The sequence below is a fragment of the Periophthalmus magnuspinnatus genome, chromosome 23 (assembly GCF_009829125.3).
Source record: "Periophthalmus magnuspinnatus isolate fPerMag1 chromosome 23, fPerMag1.2.pri, whole genome shotgun sequence".
Classification (NCBI taxonomy): domain Eukaryota; kingdom Metazoa; phylum Chordata; class Actinopteri; order Gobiiformes; family Gobiidae; genus Periophthalmus; species Periophthalmus magnuspinnatus.
The window spans coordinates 77,262-95,090 of NC_047148.1; the positions used below are offsets into that span (position 1 = coordinate 77,262).

A 17,829-nucleotide genomic window follows, 5' to 3' on the forward strand; every position below is an offset into this window, starting at 1 on the left:
CTGTCGGACCAGATAATCTCATTCGACAATGTGAGTATAGCTTCTAGCCCTACTGTAAAAAATCTTGGAGTCCTATTTGATCAAAATCTCTCATTCACAGCCCATATAAACCTAGCTTGTAAAACCGCATACTTTCACCTGCGAAATATAACTAAAATTAGAAATATTTTACCTAAAAACGATGCTGAAAAACTCATCCATGCATTTGTTACTTCCAGACTTGATTACTGTAATTCTCTGCTCGCCGCCTGACCCAAAAGTACTATAAAGTACTATAAAGTACTATAAAGTACTATAAAGTACTATAAGGAGCCTCCAGTTGGTCCAAAATGCAGCGGCCAGAGTCCTAACAGGAACTAAAAGAAGAGACAACATCAGTCCTGTACTAAAATATCTGCACTGGCTTCCTGTCGAGCTTAGAATCAAATTCAAAGTCCTCCTCCTGACATACAAAGCCCTAAACGGTATGGCCCCATCCTATCTGCAAGATGCTATTGTCCCGTACCAGCCAAACAGAGCACTCCGCTCTCAGAATGCAGGACTATTAGTGGTTCCTAGAGTGTCCAAAAGTACAGTGGGAGGGAGAGCATTCAGTTACCAAGCTCCTGTGCTATGGAATCAACTCCCTGCTGATGCTAAACAGGCCCCCACAGTCTCTGTATTTAAGACCAGGCTTAAAACCTTCCTCTTCGGTATAGACCAGGTTACATAGTGAGGGAGTTAGGGACAAACCCGGGATAAGACAGGCTGCAGTAGGAGTAACTAGCTGGGGGAAGTATGGCAACCTGAGCACTATCCTCTGCTTCCTCCTCCTTTTCTCATCAGCAATGCTATTCACATGTTGTCCCCTGTCCCACTCCCCCTGTGGAGTGTAACTCTTTCAGATGCCCCGATGACAGCTGGACCCTCTCCTCCTCCCCGCCTGGCCCTCCTCCACCCGCCTCCCTCTCCTCCTCTCCTGGCTCTCCTCCTCCTCGCCCGGCTCTCCTCCTCCTCACCTGGCCCTCCTCCGCCCCCCTCCCTCCTCCTCGCCTGGCCGATTTTTCTTGTTTTGTCTGATTTTTCCTGTTGTTTTGTTTTTGTGTGTATATCACGGTGGCTGAGTGGCAACACTCATGTCTCACAGCAGAGGGTTTGGTTCGATCCCCGGGTCGCCCAGGCTTTTCTGTGTGGAGTTTTTCATGTTTCTCCTCGTGTCTGGATGGGTTTCCTCGGGTACTCCGGTTTCCCCCATCAACCAAAACATGAACGCCCTTTGAGACAACTGTTGTTGTGATTTTGGGCGTTACAAAAATAAATGAATTGAATTGAACTAATAGAGCAGGGAATTTGCATTTTTCACCCGGGTTACATAAACCTGTGAAGCACTTTGGTCAAATATGGTTGTTTTTTATGTGCTATAGAAATAAATGTGCTTGATTGAATGTGAGTTCAAATGCATTGGGAAATAAGGAAAAGGGGAAACCCAATAGGGGCGGGGCTGGACAAGAAAACAGACAGAATGTAAAAAAAACAACAACACACACACACACACACACACAGGAGGAGAGACATTTTAAAATAAAACAGGGCACCAAGTCACCAACAAAACAAGTTTTGTAAACTGTTTTGCACGCTGTTTTGTTTTGCATTTGTGTTGCATATTGTTTTGCACTCTGTTGTGCATCCGTTTCTGTTTTGCATTGATTTTGTTTTGCAATTATCAGCAGGTTTGACCCAACTGGATTGAGTAATTATTTTGTTTTGTTTCAGCAACGCAGGGTGCCTTCTGGTGATTGAGCTAGGCACACTGGTGAGATTCCCCCACCTTTGCATGTGATTTAGTGCACTGGGATCATGAGTTTGGTTTTATGCACTTTTCATTTTGCTGTGCCGATTGCTGTGTCCACTGAGGTGAGAATGTGGTAGCACCCCTGGGCCCACCCTAGATAGTCTGCTCACCACTGCGGCCCCAGCTAGCTTATTTTGTTTTCTGGTCATTTTAACTGCTTTTGTTTTACTCCTAGGCCTATTTTAAGTTGAAATTCAACTGTTAGCTTTTTTTTGTAATAACATTTTCTACCTTTTTAACTTAATGTTGTAATAAATGTATTTTCCTAAATTGAGTTGTCTTGTTTAACTTTATTTTGTTTTAGCCATATATTAGAATTTGAATTAGAATTTTTAAAACTTTTTAAATAAAATCCTTTTAATTGTTTGTCACATCTCTCTCATCTTTTAATTCAGGATCTTACCTGCGTGTCTTTTACACTGTAATATTGATTGTGACCCTTGGGCCTTAAACCCCTCCCCCAGAAACATACCCTCGGCGGGTGATCGTTGCCACACAAGCATTTCATAACACTGGAGCCTTTGTAGTTTTCACCATCTGATTTAGATGATAGTTCCTTTGCCCTGAGTGTGGCTGATCTGATCTGCCGCATATCTGGTCCGTCTGGAGGAGAGAGAGAAGAGAGTCCTGCTTTTGTTTATCTAAGGCACACCCCACACTGGCTCTGAGCACGCTCCAACATGTGGTCTGTGTGGAGCTGAGCAGATAAGAGCAGAAGTGCAGGGTCAGGCTGATTTGGATGTGAATGGATCAACGTGTACACATGACTGTTTTAAAGCAACCCTATGGAACCCTAAAGGAACCCTTTAACAAAGTTACTACAATCATAACCAAACCTGTGTGCCAGTGCCTTACTGATTTATTCTTAAAACATATTTGATTTAAACAAACTTTTAAAATAAGTGCAGTGGATTTGCGATCTCGTCCTTTCGTTCATTACTCAGAGCTCATGACCATAGGTGAGGGTAGGAACGTAGATTGACCAGTAAATCGAGATCTTAGGGCTCAGCTCCTTGTCTTCACTGCAGACGCTGCACCGATCCACCTGTCAATCTCAGGCTCCATCCTTCCCTCACTCGTGAACAAGACCCTGAGATACTTGAACTCCTCCACTTCAGGCAGAGACTCACCACCCACCCAGAGAGGGCAAGCCACCTTTTTCTGGTCGAGAACCATGGCATTGGAGCTGATTCTCATCCCAGCTGCTTCACACTCTGTGGATCTCATCCACCCCTGGAGCCTTGCCAACGAGGAGCGTGCCAACCACCTCTGACTTCAGCCAATGTGAGGGACGATCTCTGCTTCCTCCTCGGAAGACGTGAATGTGGGATTGAGGAGATCAACATCCCCAGTTGAGGTCAGCAGCTCAGCAGTGTTGGCGAATCACTGCTTCCCCCTCCTGAGGCATTGGACAGTTTGCCAGAATCTCTTTGAGGCCGTCCAGCAGTCCTCCTCCATGGTCTCCCCAAACTCCTTCCAACCCCGAATTTTTGCCTCTGCGACCGCAAGGCCCATGGAACACTTGGCCAGGCGGTACTTGTCAGCTGCCTCAGGAGTCGCACGAGCCAACAAGGCTTGATAGGAATCCTCCTTCACCCTGACGGCATCCTTTACTTCTGGTGTCCACCACTGGGTTTGGAGGTTGCCAGTGCGACAAGCACTGCAGACCTTACGACCACAGCTACGAGCAGCCGCATCGACAATAGAGGTGGAGAACATGCAGACATAGCAGACCCTCATGATATGCTTGGGCCTGCCAGGTCTGTCCAGCTTCCTCTCTACGCCAGCGGATCCAACTCACGACCAGGTGGCAAAGTTGGTGCCCACTACAGAGTTAAAAGGTAGACATTTTTAATATATATGGAATCCAGAAATCTGTGATTCGAGCCAAGTTACTCTTAACAAGTTACACTAACAAGAGCAGAAGGGGAGGACATTGTCTCTCTAGCAGTGTTATTAGTCTAACAAGTATCCACACTTAACCCCCCCCCCCAGTCTTGTGTGATGTCACCATTTACCTGAAATTGCAGAGGCCACTTTAATGTTTAATGTTCGAGATGCTTAATTTAATCAATCTCTGGTTGTAGGGAGGAAACCTGTGCCATGTTGTATTCAGGGACAAAGAGAGAAAACATACTGAGTGACTCCTTAACTCTATACATTTATGGGGTTATACCCACCTGCACTAGGAGGGTTGTCAGAAGTATCAAAATCAGATCAATCTATACTAAAACTAGTGGCAAAACTAGACTCTCATTTGAGCAAGTATCGATACTAAAAAAGATCACATTCTCAGGACAGAAATGAACCTTTTCTGAATAGTTTTAGAATGATCTTGAGCTGTCTCAGATGTTTAAGTATATGCCCATGGATCACTATGGAACCTACCCGGACGACTTACACAGATTCCAGATATAAGGCCACACAGTCATATAAAAGAAAGTACTACCATTTAATGTTGTAATTCACATTCTATTGTCTAAAGAAAGAGTGTTTCTTTAGTGTCAAAACTGAGTTTGAAATATTAGTATTGTGACAACAATATACTTCTACATAACTTTATATATACTTTTTACGTGTTTTATATCTGATTGTAGTTTTCTCATGTCTTGATTGACAGATTGTATGTTTGTGGCTGTGAAAAGTATTTGGGATTCTAAACAGAATAATTTTGTATTGTAACCTGGGAGCAGCAGCAGGGATCCTTCAGTCCAGAATAGTCCTGATTTTGGACAACATCCTCCTGTCTGACCCAACAGTCAGAGTCCAACTCCTTCCTCACAACATGGCCGTCTTCTTGATGATCTTGTTGTCTATTAGTGTCCCTCATGCACACACTGCTACCCCAGCAGACCACAGCATACATGACTCTAACATAAACTCCTACAGCCTTCCTCCTCAGCAAACTACAACCTGCATGACTCCTGCCATAGACTTCTACCCTTCTACCATGGACTCCTACAGCCTATCTCCTCAGCCAACCACAGCATACATGACTCCTACCAGACCCCTACACAATACCTCCTCAGTAGACCACGACATACATCATGACACAGTCCCTCATAGTCTCATAGAACATCCTTAGAAACCTCCTTAGAATCTAGAGGTGGCTTTGGCCCTTCCTGTAGACGGCGTTCACTTCCTGTAGCCTGCTCAAGTCCAGTTTATTGTCCAAGCATAACCCCCAGGTACTCCTCTACTATGTCCACACTGCCCCCTGGAGGAGGTGGGGGTCACAGCTCCTTTGGGCCTCCTTATCTGTAACACCAGTTCGTTGGTCTTTGTTACGTTGAGCTGAAGATGGTTCCTCTAACTCCAAGTGACAAAGATGTCCACCACAGTCCTGTACTCTCATCAATATGGATAATTGATGGGCAGAAGCATAGTTGGCTTGTGGGCTGAGCATGGGACAGAATTGTACTCCTAACTGTAAGAAGGGTTTGAATTGGGCCTGGAAGAGAATGCTAGATTACTCAAACATGCATGAATGATATCTAAAACCTCTTTAGGCATGTTTTTGATAAGGAAACAACATTATGACATGGTAGAAAACCCTGCAAAATGTTGCATAACACTCCCTCTTTAAGAAAAAATATCTCCCCTGTGGCTTAGACATTGGTGGTGAAGAGAAAGAGACTGACAAGCTGATTGTGGTGATTTGTTCAGAGACCAGGAATACTTAGGCAATGGATTATCTTATTGTGTTTGTTTTATGGGTTAATTGATGGTACTAGAGTTCCCAGAGAAAACCCAAAACACAGGAAGAACATACAAACTCCCCACCAGATTCTTATCCAAGATTTTGTTGCTGTGAGGTGAAAGTGAACCACAGGACATCTAGGTTTGGCTTATGCAATTACTGTGAAGAAACAAAGCAAATGGATACCCTGGTCATGTGTTGTAATGTCTTGATTTATGCTAGGTTAGGTTTGGGTTGGGTGATAAAATAACTTTACATTGAAGTCATGAAGAGAAATCCAACGAGGCCGTTTACGTCGCCCGGACTGGCGTTACCGGGGCCCCACCCTGGAGCCAGGCCTGGGGTGGGTGCTCGGCAGCGAGCGCCTGGTGGCCGGGCCTTTCCCCACGGGGCCCGGTCGGGCCCAGCCCGAAGAAACGATGTGGGGCCGTCCTCCCGTGGACCCACCACCTGCGGGAGGAGCCATGAGGGGCGGGTGCGGAGAGATCCGGGTAGAAGTCGAAGGCGGGGACCTCGACGACCGGATCTCCGGACATGGAGACTAGCTCTGGGGACATGGAATGTCACCTCGCTGGGGGGGAAGGAGCCTGAGCTTGTGCGGGAGGTTGAGCGTTACCGGCTAGATATAGTCGGCCTCACCTCCACGCACAGCTTGGGCTCTGGAACCCATCTTCTTGAGAGGGGTTGGACTCTCCATTTCTCTGGCGTTGCCCGCGGGGAGCGGCGGCGAGCTGGTGTGGGCTTGCTCATTGCCCCACAGCTCAGCCGCTGCGTGTTGGGGTTCACTCCGGTGAACGAGAGGGTCGCGTCCCTGCGCCTTCGGGTCGGGGACAGGTCTCTCACTGTTGTGTCGGCCTACGGGCCAAACAGCAGTGCAGAGTACCCGGCCTTCTTGGAGTCCCTGGGAGGGGTACTAGACAGTGCACCAACCGGGGACTCCGTTGTTCTCCTGGGGGACTTCAACGCCCATGTGGGTAACGACAGTGACACTTGGAGGGGCGTGATTGGGAGGAACGGCCTCCCCGATCTGAACCCGAGCGGTGTTTTGTTATTGGACTTCTGTGCTAGCCACAGCTTGTCCATAACAAACACCATGTTCGAGCACAAGGGTGTCCATCGGTGCACGTGGCACCAGGACACTCTAGGTCGGAGGTCGATGATCGACTTTGTTGTCGTGTCATCTGACCTCCGACCGCGTGTCTTGGACACTCGGGTGAAGAGAGGGGCTGAGCTGTCAACTGATCACCACCTGGTGGTGAGTTGGATCCGCTGGCGGAGGAGGAAGCCGGACAGACCTGGCAGGCCCAAGCGTATTGTGAGGGTCTGCTGGGAATGTCTGGCGGAGCCCTCCGTCAGGGGGGTCTTCAACTCCCACCTCCGGGAGAGCTTCTCCCTGATCCCGGGGGAGGTTGGAGACATGGACTCCGAGTGGGCCATGTTCTCCACCTCTATTGTTGATGCGGCTGCTCGTAGCTGTGGTCGTAAGGTCTGTGGTGCTTGTCGCGGCGGCAATCCCCGAACCCGGTGGTGGACACCGGAAGTAAGGGATGCCGTCAAGCTGAAGAAGGAGTCCTATCGAGCCTTGTTGGCTCGTGGGACTCCTGAGGCAGCTGATGAGTACCGGCAGGCCAAGCGTGCCGCGGCTCGGGCGGTCACAGAGGCAAAAACTCGGGGTTGGGAGGAGTTCGGGGAGGCCATGGAGGAGGACTATCGGACGGCCTCAAAGAGATTCTGGCAAACCGTCCGACGCCTCAGGAGGGGAAAGCAGTGCTTCACCAACACTGTTTACAGTGCGGGTGGAGAGCTGCTGACCTCGACTGGGGATGTTGTCGGGCGGTGGAAGGAATACTTTGAGGATCTCCTCAATCCCACTGTCACGTCTTCCGAGGAGGAAGCAGAAACTGGGGACCCAGAGGCGGACTCGTCCATCACCCTGGCTGAAGTCACTGAGGTGGTTGGCAAGCTTCTCGGTGGCAAGGCTCCGGGGGTGGACGAGATCCGTCCTGAGTACCTCAAGTCTCTGGATGTTGTGGGACTGTCTTGGCTGACACGTCTCTGCAACATCGCGTGGCGGTCGGGGACAGTACCTGTGGAATGGCAGACCGGGGTGGTGGTCCCTCTGTATAAGAAGGGGGACCGGAGGGTGTGTTCCAATTACAGGGGAATCACACTCCTCAGCCTTCCCGATAAGGTCTATTCCAGGGTACTGGAGAGGAGAATCCGACCGATAGTCGAACCTCGGATTCAGGAGGAGCAGTGTGGTTTTCGTCCTGGTCGTGGAACACTGGACCAGCTCTATACTCTCCATCGGGTCCTCGAGGGCTCATGGGAGTATGCCCAACCAGTCCACATGTGTTTTGTGGATCTGGAGAAGGCATTCGACCGTGTCCCTCGTGGTGGCCTTTGGGGGGTGCTCTGGGAGTATGGGGTCCGGGGTTCTTTGCTAAGGAGCTGTGTTCACATTGCCGGCAGTAAGTCAGACCTGTTCCTGGTGCATGTTGGACCCCGCCAGGGCTGCCCTTTGTCACCGGTTCTGTTCATTATATTTATGGACAGAATTTCTAGGCGCAGCCAGGGGCCGGAGGGGGTCTGGTTTGGGAACCACAGGATTTCATCTCTGCTGTTTGTGGATGATGTTGTCCTGATGGCTTCTTCGAGCCAGGACCTGCAGCACTGGGGCGGTTTGCAGCCGAGTGTGAAGCGGCTGGGATGAGAATCAGCTCCTCCAAATCCGAGGCCATGGTTCTCCGCCGGAAAAAGGTGGTTTGCTCTCTCCGGGTGGGTGGTGAGTCTCTGCCCCAAGTGGAGGAGTTCAAGTATCTCGGGGTCTTGTTCACGAGTGAGGGAAGGATGGAGCGGGAGATTGACAGATCGGTGCAGCGTCTGCAGTGATGCGGTCCCTGTATCAGTCCGTTGTGGTGAAGAAGGAGCTGAGCCGGAAGGCGAAGCTCTCGATTTACCGGTCAATCTACGTTCCTACCCTCACCTATGGTCATGAGCTCTGGGTAATGACCGAAAGGACAAGGTCGCGGATACAAGTGGCCGAAATGGGATTCCTCCGCAGAGTGGCCGGGCGCACCCTTAGGGATAGGGTGAGGAGCTCGGTCACACAGGAGGAGCTCGGAGTAGAGCCACTGCTCCTACACGTTGAGAGGAACCAGCTGAGGTGGCTCGGGCATCTGCTCAGGATGCCTCCTGGACGCCTCCCTAGGGAGGTGTTCTGGGCATGTCCCACCGGGAGGAGGCCCCGGGGAAGACCCAGGACACGCTGGAGGGACTATGTCTCTCGGCTGGCCTGGGAACGCCTTGGGGTCCCACCGGAGGAGCTGGAGGACGTGTCCGGGGTGAGGGAAGTCTGGGAGTCCCTGCTTAGACTGCTGCCCCCGCGACCCGGCCCCGGATAAGCGGAAGAAAATGGATGGATGGATGGATGGATGAAGTCATACTGAGCTTGATCACATGAAAAACTGGCACCACCCCTTTAACATTAGATCAAGTAAAATGTGTTTTCCTCATTGCAAAGGAGTTTATAATAATGTATTCATTCCATATTTGGTGGTAGTAAACTACAGAAGCGAGGCTGCCAAATTACTTAACTCTCTCCTGTAATACTCCCACACCAGATTCATAATAGGCAATGTGGGTGCCCCAGGGATTTTCCTATCCAAGTACTAACCAGGCCTGCTTAGCTTCTGAGATCTGAAGAAATCAATGCGTCAAATGCAAAGGGCAAATTTGCCTTTGGGAGTAATAAAGTGTACCATAAAAACATTAACCTTAAAAGGGCCCATATTATGCTATTCTCAGATCTATGTTATAATGCTCTTTCCTCATCAAACATACCTGGAGTTGTGTTTTGTTTCATTCCCATGTTTAATACACAAATCCTGCATATTTAGGCTGAGTTCTTCACTCAAACAGAAAACACTCTGTTCCACCTTCTAATGTCATCTGATAATACGGGAAGTGCTCCACTGTGCTTTTAGACTCCACACCTTCACTAGAATCATTTGGATTATTTCAGTCCTGTAATTTCCAATCTCTACTGAACAAAAGGTATCTTGAAAAGTACCGCCTTCATATCATCACAGGGTGAGAGTGACACATACATACATACATACACACATACAACAGTGGCTCAGTGGTTAGAGTGTTGTCTGTATGAAAGTGGTATTTGTGTGAATGATAGGTGGTGGTCAGATGGGGCGCAGATTGGCAGCCTCGCTTCTGTCAGTCTGCCCCAGGACAGCTGTGTCTACAATAGTAGCTTACCATCACCGAGTGAGAACATGAATGAATAATGACTATAGTGTAGCGCTTTGAAAGGCTTTGACAAGCCTGTAAAGTGCATTACAAGTGTAAGCCATTATTATTACATACATACGCACATACGCCAAAACAGACATATAAAACGCAACAGGGTCTAGTCTTCAGTGTTGCCAGGTCTATGGGTTTACCAGCCATTATGACTGAACAGCTCTAAGTCAGAATCCCCCCTAAACGTGATGATACTGTAGCGCTGTGGATCTTTGAGTGGTTAAGGATAGCCGGCCCATGGGAGTCGGTGAGCAGAGCCGATTGTGTCAGGGCTAGGGTGCGGCCCCTCTCCTGTCTCGTACCTCATGTTTGTGGAGAACCTGGTGCTAAATCACTTGCAGATGGAAGTGGAAGGAAGGGAATGACAGAGGGGAGAGAGAAGGAAGGGAAAGACAGAAAGATGAAGGAAAAAGAAAAAGAGGAGGGGGAGAGGAGAGAGGGCGAGGAGAATTGAAGAGGGGGATAAAAGTGGAAAAACAGGCATAGAGCTGGCACTGAGGAGCAGAGCCACTGGAAAGAACAGCATCATGGAGGCTCCACAAAATGTTAAACTACACTTGGAGCTGGGGCTGCTCTGAAGTTCAGCAGGTTTGTGGTGAAGTTGGTACAGAGCCGCTACACTCATGTTCATAGGCCACATATAAAAGAAAAAAATGTATAGAAAATGTAGAGGAGTGCTATTAAAAGTGCTTTATGCAACCTTTCTGGTAGAGTGTCTGTCATCTCTTTATCTCCATGGAGATGCTGTTTTTTTCTCTGGAATGTTCCACAGTAAGCATTAAATGTATCTATGTCCATGGAGATCAACATGTTACAGACATAAACTGTATTTATAAATGGACATAGCTAACCTGCTAGCCACCACTTTTCAAATAGGCAACATCGGCGCGATTTGCTTCCATTGAAAAACTGTCACCTCTCTTTCCAACTATGGCTGTCAGCCCTGTCATTTTTGTCTTGTGCTTTAATTTCACAATTTTGGCTGTAAATCAAGATATGAATATTAAGAAAAAGCAGGTGCCTTCTTTCCTAGAGGTTGTTCCCGCCAGTGCAAAACCAGTGCTGCAGGTAGGAAGGGGTGTTACCTTTAACCACCTGGTTTCTCATTGGTTCTTTGAAACATGCATTTGGATTTTCAAATATGAATCTTGGCTCTACATTTGGCCCTATAATTGCTAGCCACAATGAGCTTCATTTGAATGGAGCTGATCACAATGGGTGACATCACACTCGCTCTTTATACAGTCTATGGTTTAATGTAATACTTGTCAACTGGACAAAACGTTGTAGGAGGGAAGACGTTTTGCTGCTCATCCAAGTTCAGTTCTGTCAGATTACTGGCAGACACTGCCTTATAACTATCTGAATGGAGCACCTAGCTACACTGAAAATAAAAACACCTATTGCTTACAGTTTCTGTTTGTAGGCTAGGTACTACCCTGTGTGTGCACTGCACAGTCAATCCGCTTATGAGTGATTTTACACCTATTGGCATCTTGGCTAGCTGTATTGTTTTCTTTGTTTTGCTTTGGGTCTGAGGATGGAGTTATAGATAGGGGATAAATTATGTCTGAGGTCCCCATTCCTGTTCAAAGAAGGATTGTCTTTCCAAACAAGAAATGCTTCTTTAACTCCACTCTCAAACCTTTTCTGTTTCTAAAATCTGTACCTCACTATCTTCAAAGGAGTAGTGGCTTTGAGATGGAGATGTGCGGCAGACTGGGGTCCCGTGGAGCTCTTGCAATGGTGTTGGTACATTGGAGTGGCTGTTTAGTTTCTCCAATGTATAGCAAACAATGACGTTAAATCTGTCAACTGGACAAATTGTTGTAGGAGTGAAGATGTTTTGCTGCTCATCCAAGCAGCTTCTTCAGTTCTGGTCAGATTGCTGGTGGCCACTGCCTTTAAATCTATTTGAAGGGAGGGGCTAACTACACTGAAGCTGTAAACAGCTATTGTCTCCAGTTTCAGATGAAGCTACCCTATTCAGCCCTTAACAACCCTGCTATTGTTCTCATTGTTCTGGGTCTGGGGCCCCCATTTCTGTTTAAGGAAGAATTCACTTTCCTAACAAAAATAGCTTCTTTAACTCCTCTCTCAAACCATTTATTTTCTCTGGCTAAGATCTGAACCTCACCATCTTCAAAGGAGTGGTTAGTGGCTTTGAGATGGAGATGTACAGTGGGGTCCAGAGGAACTCCATTTTGGATATCCACAAGCAGAGAGGGCTTTCTCCACATGTTGCTCCTCCTTTACTTTTCCCTCTGTGTTTGTGGGCCCCACTTGAGCTCTGTGTTGTAGAGTTTGTGCTGCAGTGGATGGTGTGAATCAAACAGCAGCTATTGTTCTGTGTGTGTGGGCTTCCTGTAAACTTCTACCTGGAGTCGCCTGTCCTCTCCTATTGTTACTGCACAATCTAAAAAAGGCCTGTTGGTTCTCCTTGGCTTCTTCCCGTGTGAACTTGATGTTTGGATCCACAGCATTAATATGTGCAGTAAAAGGCTCCAGATCCTTAATTTTGATTTTGGTCCAGTTGTCATCCACATATCGAAACCAATGTGTGGGTGGTGTAACTGGAAATGAGGCCAAAGCTTCCTGTTCAAATTGTTCCATCTATAAATTAGCCATGATAGGAGAGACAGGTGAGCCCATGGCACAGCTGTGGATTTGCCTGTAGAAGTTTCCTCTAAACTGGAAATATGTGGTATTAAGACAAGACCATGGTCTCATTTGATGTGACCTCTCTCTTCACTTGTATCCCCACATCAGTAGCGGTGGAGGCAGCAAAGAGGAGGTTACTGCAGGATACTAAGCTAAATGAGAGAACTAAACTGACACCGGACCAAATCTGCAGACTTCTGGAAATTTGTTTACATACCACATATTTCCAGTTTAGAGGAAACTTCTACAGGCAAATCCACGGCTGTGCCATGGGCTCAGTGGTCTTTCCTATTATGGCTAAATTATATATGGAATAATTTGAACAAGATGCATTGGCCTAATTTCCAAGCACTCCACCCACACATTGGTATCAACAACTGAACCAAAATCAAAATTGGAACCCTTTACTGCACATATTAATGCTGTGGATAAAAACATAAAGTTCAAGTTCTGAGTTATCAGTACACTACAACACACGGCTCAAGTGGTTGCAGAGGGAAAAGTGAAGGATGGACAACACATAGAAAACTCCCTCTCTGCTTGTGGATATCCAAAGTGGGCCTTTAATAGATCTAAGAGAGCAAAAAAACAGGACACAGGGAATCTGAACCTAGAAGGAAAGGTGTAACCTTTTAACTCTCTCATCCTCCATTCTGCAGGTCATTTTGTGGCAGTGGAGGCAGACTCCGACCGGATGGACAGTGCGGTGGACACAGGGGAGAACACTGAAAAAGACAGCACACACACCAATGGAGAGACCAGTGGGACAAACAGGGGCCTGCTTCTCAGCCCACTTCTGGAGGTGGGCGAATGGAGCTGTCTGCGGCTGGTGTACCAGGTGACTGTGGAGGGCAGCCTGAACGTCTTGCTGCGCTCGGAGGGGCAGAGTTTTGACCGGCCGCTGTGGAGTACCAAATCCCCCTCTGAAAGCTGGCTCATCTCCAGTGTGGACCTCAGCAACATCACACTGCCTTTCAGGGTAACTACTGTACTCTGCACAGTTGTATTAGCATGACATTATTTAGGGAGAGTGTGTTAAAAGTCCCACAATTTACTTTATTTAGCCTCAGTAGTTTGAATCATATTAAACCAATAGCTGCAAACTTATAGAATGACAGCTTTGCAGAGGCAGAGTGCAAAAATACTGGTGGTACAAGTACATACATAATGTATATCACATGTGTCAAACTCAAGGCCCGTAGGCCAAATGTGGCCCTCCACATCATTTTATGTTGGCCCTCGACAGGGTAGATTAAAAGGTATGATAGTAAAATCTAAATTTATCAGGAGATACGCAGTTACACAGCCATATTTTTACATCTAGGCAAATGCATATGCAATATATGTAACTTGAATAAGTAATAAATACAGAAACATTAATTAACAAGTTTGAAAATTAGTTAGATTTATTTTACATTTGGCCCTACGAGAGCAGCCATTTTGGTGATGTGGCCCTCGGTGAAATTGTGTTTGACACCCCTGCTCTAAATGTAACAATGCTCATTATGGCCAAACAGTTCAATTTTACTTTTGTCATGTCTCCAAAAATGAAGGTCTTTGTCCCTGTGTGCATTTGCAAACTGTAATCTGTCTTTTTTATGATGCACTCTTGCCAGCTTCAGCTAGCACCTTCACAAGGTCTTTTGCTTTTGTTCTTTGGTTGATATGCACATTTCAGACCAAAGCACGTTCATCACTGGGACACAGAACGTGTCTCCTTCCTGAGGAGATGGCTGGATATTCCCATGGTGTTTATACTTGTGTTTAATTGTTTGAACAGATGAACATGGCACCTTCAGGCATCTGGAAATTGCACTCAAGGATGAATCAGAATTCTTCAAGTCCACATTTCTCTTCCTGATATCTTGGTTGATTTCTTTTAACTTTCCCATGATGTTACACAAAAAAGCAGTGTGTTTCAGGTGTGCTTCAAATACATCCACAGGTGTGTCTCTAACTCAAATGTTGTGAATCAGAAGCTTCCAAAGATATGACATCATCATCTGGGTTTTCCCAACTTATTTAAAGGCATAGTAATCTTACTGTATTTAAATTTCTGACTTTGAAGAAAGAAATGAAAAACTGTCTTTAAAAAATCCTTCTATCATTATTCTGGCATTTTATCAGAATCAGAATCAGAAGACTTTTATTGCCATAGTCTGTGAACACAGTTCACAAACTAGGAACTTGCTTTGGTGAAAAAGTGCAACATAAACACACTGAATAAATACAAATACAAATAAGGGCATGCACGAACTTAAAAAAGATATGCTTAAAAAATTTAATAAAATACTTAAAGATAGAAAATATATACAACAGCAGCATCAGAACAACAGTGCAAACATGGCTTATTAAAGTGACCGATGTTATAAAGTGTCCAGTTTAGTGCAGATATTATAAAGTGTTCATGAGACAAACGGCAGAGGGGAAGAAACTGTTCTTATGGCGAGAGGTTCTGGTCCCAATGGACCGTAGCCTCCTGCCAGAGGGAAGTGGCTCAAATAGTCCATGTCCAGGGTGAGAGGTGTCAGCTGCTATACGGCCTCCAGCCCCCGAGTCCTGGAGACGTACAGGTCCTGTAGAGATGGAAGGCTGCAGCCAATCACCTTCTCAGCAGAGGCACAATGCGCTGCAGTGTCTGTCTGTCCCTGGCAGTGGCCCCAGCGAACCACACAGTGATGGAGGAGGTGAGGATGGACTCAATGATGGAAGTGTAAAACTGCACAATCATCTGGACTGTCAGCTTGAGTTTCCTCAGCTGCCGCAGGTGGAACATCCTCTGCTGGGCTTTCTTGATGAGGGAGCTGATGGTCGGCTCCCACTTGAGATCCTGGGTGATGCAGGTGCCCAGGAAGCGGAAAGAGTCCACAGTGGTGATGGGGGAGTTCGTCAGGGTGAGGGGAGACAGGGGGGCTGTGACTTTCCTGATGTCCACGATCATCTCCACTGTCTTCTGGGCGTTGAGCTCCAGGTTGTTGCTGCTGCACCAGGACACCAGCCGGTCCACCTCCCTCCTGTAGGCAGACTCATCGCTGTCCGAGATGAGTCCGATGAGGGTGGTGTCATCTGCAAACTTAACCAGTTTGACGGAGTCGTGGCTGGAGGTGCAGCAGTTGGTGTACAGGGAGAAGAGCAGGGGAGAAAGTACACAGCCCTGTGGAGCTCCTGTACTGATAGTCCGAGTGTCCGAGACATTCTTCCCCAGCCGCACGCGCTGTCTCTTGTCCGTCAGGAAGTCAGTGATCCACCTGCAGGTGGAGTCAGGCACGTTGAGCTGAGCGAGCTTGTCCTGGAGCAGAGCAGGGAGGATGGTGTTGAATGCAGAGCTGAAGTCCACAAACAGGATCCTGGCGTAGGTTCCCGGGGAGTCCAGATGCTGGAGGATGAAGTGAAGGGCCAGGTTGAAGGCGTCGTCCACAGACCGATTGGCTCTGTAGGCAAACTGCAGAGGGTCCAGGAGGGGGGAGTTGAGGGACTTGAGGTGGTGCAGGACCAGGCGCTCAAATGACTTCATGACTACAGACGTCAGCGCCACAGGTCTGTAGTCTGTAGCAAATAGAAATAATTTTGGTAATCAAACGTCTGGTTTCAACTGTATATAAAATATTTATTTCATGATATCCATGTCTTTTTTCTCCTCTCACCAGTAACTTGATGAAGAATGCATAATGTAAAACTTTAGGTAGGCTAATACTAAAGCAGCAGGACCCACAGTATAAACACAGCCTTCTCTGTGTAGCTGCTCAGACTGATCTTAGCAGAGCTAAAGATCAGCACGTGTAAACACACGTGTCAGCTGAGTTTGGACAAATGCAGAGCAGGGCTGTCTGTGTGTGCATGTACATGGAACCTGAGGCCCTGGGTACTTGGATCCATCACTCAGGGGCCCCTAAGAGCCTGTATGGAGCCGCATTAGGCCCATCACAGAACTAGGGCCAGGGCATGTACTCACACTTCTCATGGGAACTGTAACTAGGGCTAGGCTGCTGTTATGGGTGTGTTAGGGTAGCCAGGATTCCACTGTGTTTGTGAGCCATTATCAGCGGTGGTGACTTAAGCAGCAAGCACGCATGGCTTTGGAGGATGTTTGAGACTCCAGGTGCCCGAGCCTAATGGGTGAAGACATGTGTTGAATCCTCATAATAATAATAATAAATGATTCTTGTGTTCATCAGTGTGCTTTTGCCGTTTCAGGTGGTGATTGACGGTACGTCGGGCAGTGCAGCAGGTAGCAGTGTGTCCCTGTTTGAGATCCACATCAGCCCTGGATACTGCCTTGGTCTGTCCCATAGACTGCACTTCTCATACTCAGCATAGAGCTTATACACCGGAGGTCTGATCTGTCCATGTGAATATTTAAGTTGATACATTTATTCCTCTTGCAGCCCTGAGTGTCACACACAAACAATACAGCTTAGTGTTTACAGTGAATAATTTAAAACAAATCTTAATCTCAGCAGATGTCTATGACAAAGTAGACATGGAGATTAGAGCTATTTAAAATGGTGTAGGTTTGTCAAGACAAGCATTTGGGATAAACGATTAGCAGTGTGAACAAGCTCTGCATAAACAGGGTAAATAAGTAACAAAGTAAACAAGTAAATACAGCTCAGCATGTTTACCTTGTTAGTCGATGCTTTAAATACAGTCTCTGATATCTGATGTGTCCTGTGTTATGACAGAGTGCGACTTTGAGGATTCTCATCTGTGTGGCTACAGCAACCAGTGGAACGCCAACGTCAATTGGTACGTGGGGGGAGAGGCTGTACAGCTGAACAACGACTTTAGCCCTGACCCCACCTCCAACAACCACACAGGTCAGTCACACCAACAACTGCACAACAACCTATATCTGAACTTTAAACCATGTAATTGAACTAATATTAAAATATTTACAGTATGTGGACCTGATTTTAGACCCCACATTGTAATGAATAATTGTGGTCGTCCTCTAAATCCACTAGGATGAGTTGGTGTTGTGTGGTGGTGGGAGAAGTTAGATGCTCTAGTCTACCCCAGGGTAAATGTTGCTACAGTAATAAATTACCATCACCAAGTGTGGACTGAACAAATTAGACAAAGTGGTAAAATGAGTAACGTCTGTAAAAGTGCAATTTACTATAATTTATCATGCTCCAGTGCTGGCTGTGCGTTTATATTCACTTCAGCCTGCTCGGATGTGGAACACTTTATTGTTTGCACACAGTAGTGCCCACTTTTCCCACCTGCAGGTGGCACTCTCCAGGCCCTGGTGCTGTGTGGGGGTGGGTTGGCTATTAGCCCAAAGCAGGAGTAACACTCATGCCAGAGGAGGTTGTTG

General features: G+C 47.1%; 1 protein-coding gene across 1 annotated transcript in view; it reads left to right on the forward strand.

The window, feature by feature from the left end:
- The window catches only part of LOC117391364 (MAM domain-containing protein 2-like), an 85,781-nt gene that overhangs the window by 21,878 nt on the left and 46,074 nt on the right, over window positions 1–17,829 (forward strand). The window contains exons 3-5 of the mRNA XM_055231844.1: window positions 13,169–13,488; window positions 16,704–16,788; window positions 17,192–17,326. Of these exons, the coding sequence (XP_055087819.1) occupies window positions 13,169–13,488; window positions 16,704–16,788; window positions 17,192–17,326 (540 nt within the window). The remainder of the gene's footprint in view (window positions 1–13,168; window positions 13,489–16,703; window positions 16,789–17,191; window positions 17,327–17,829) is intronic.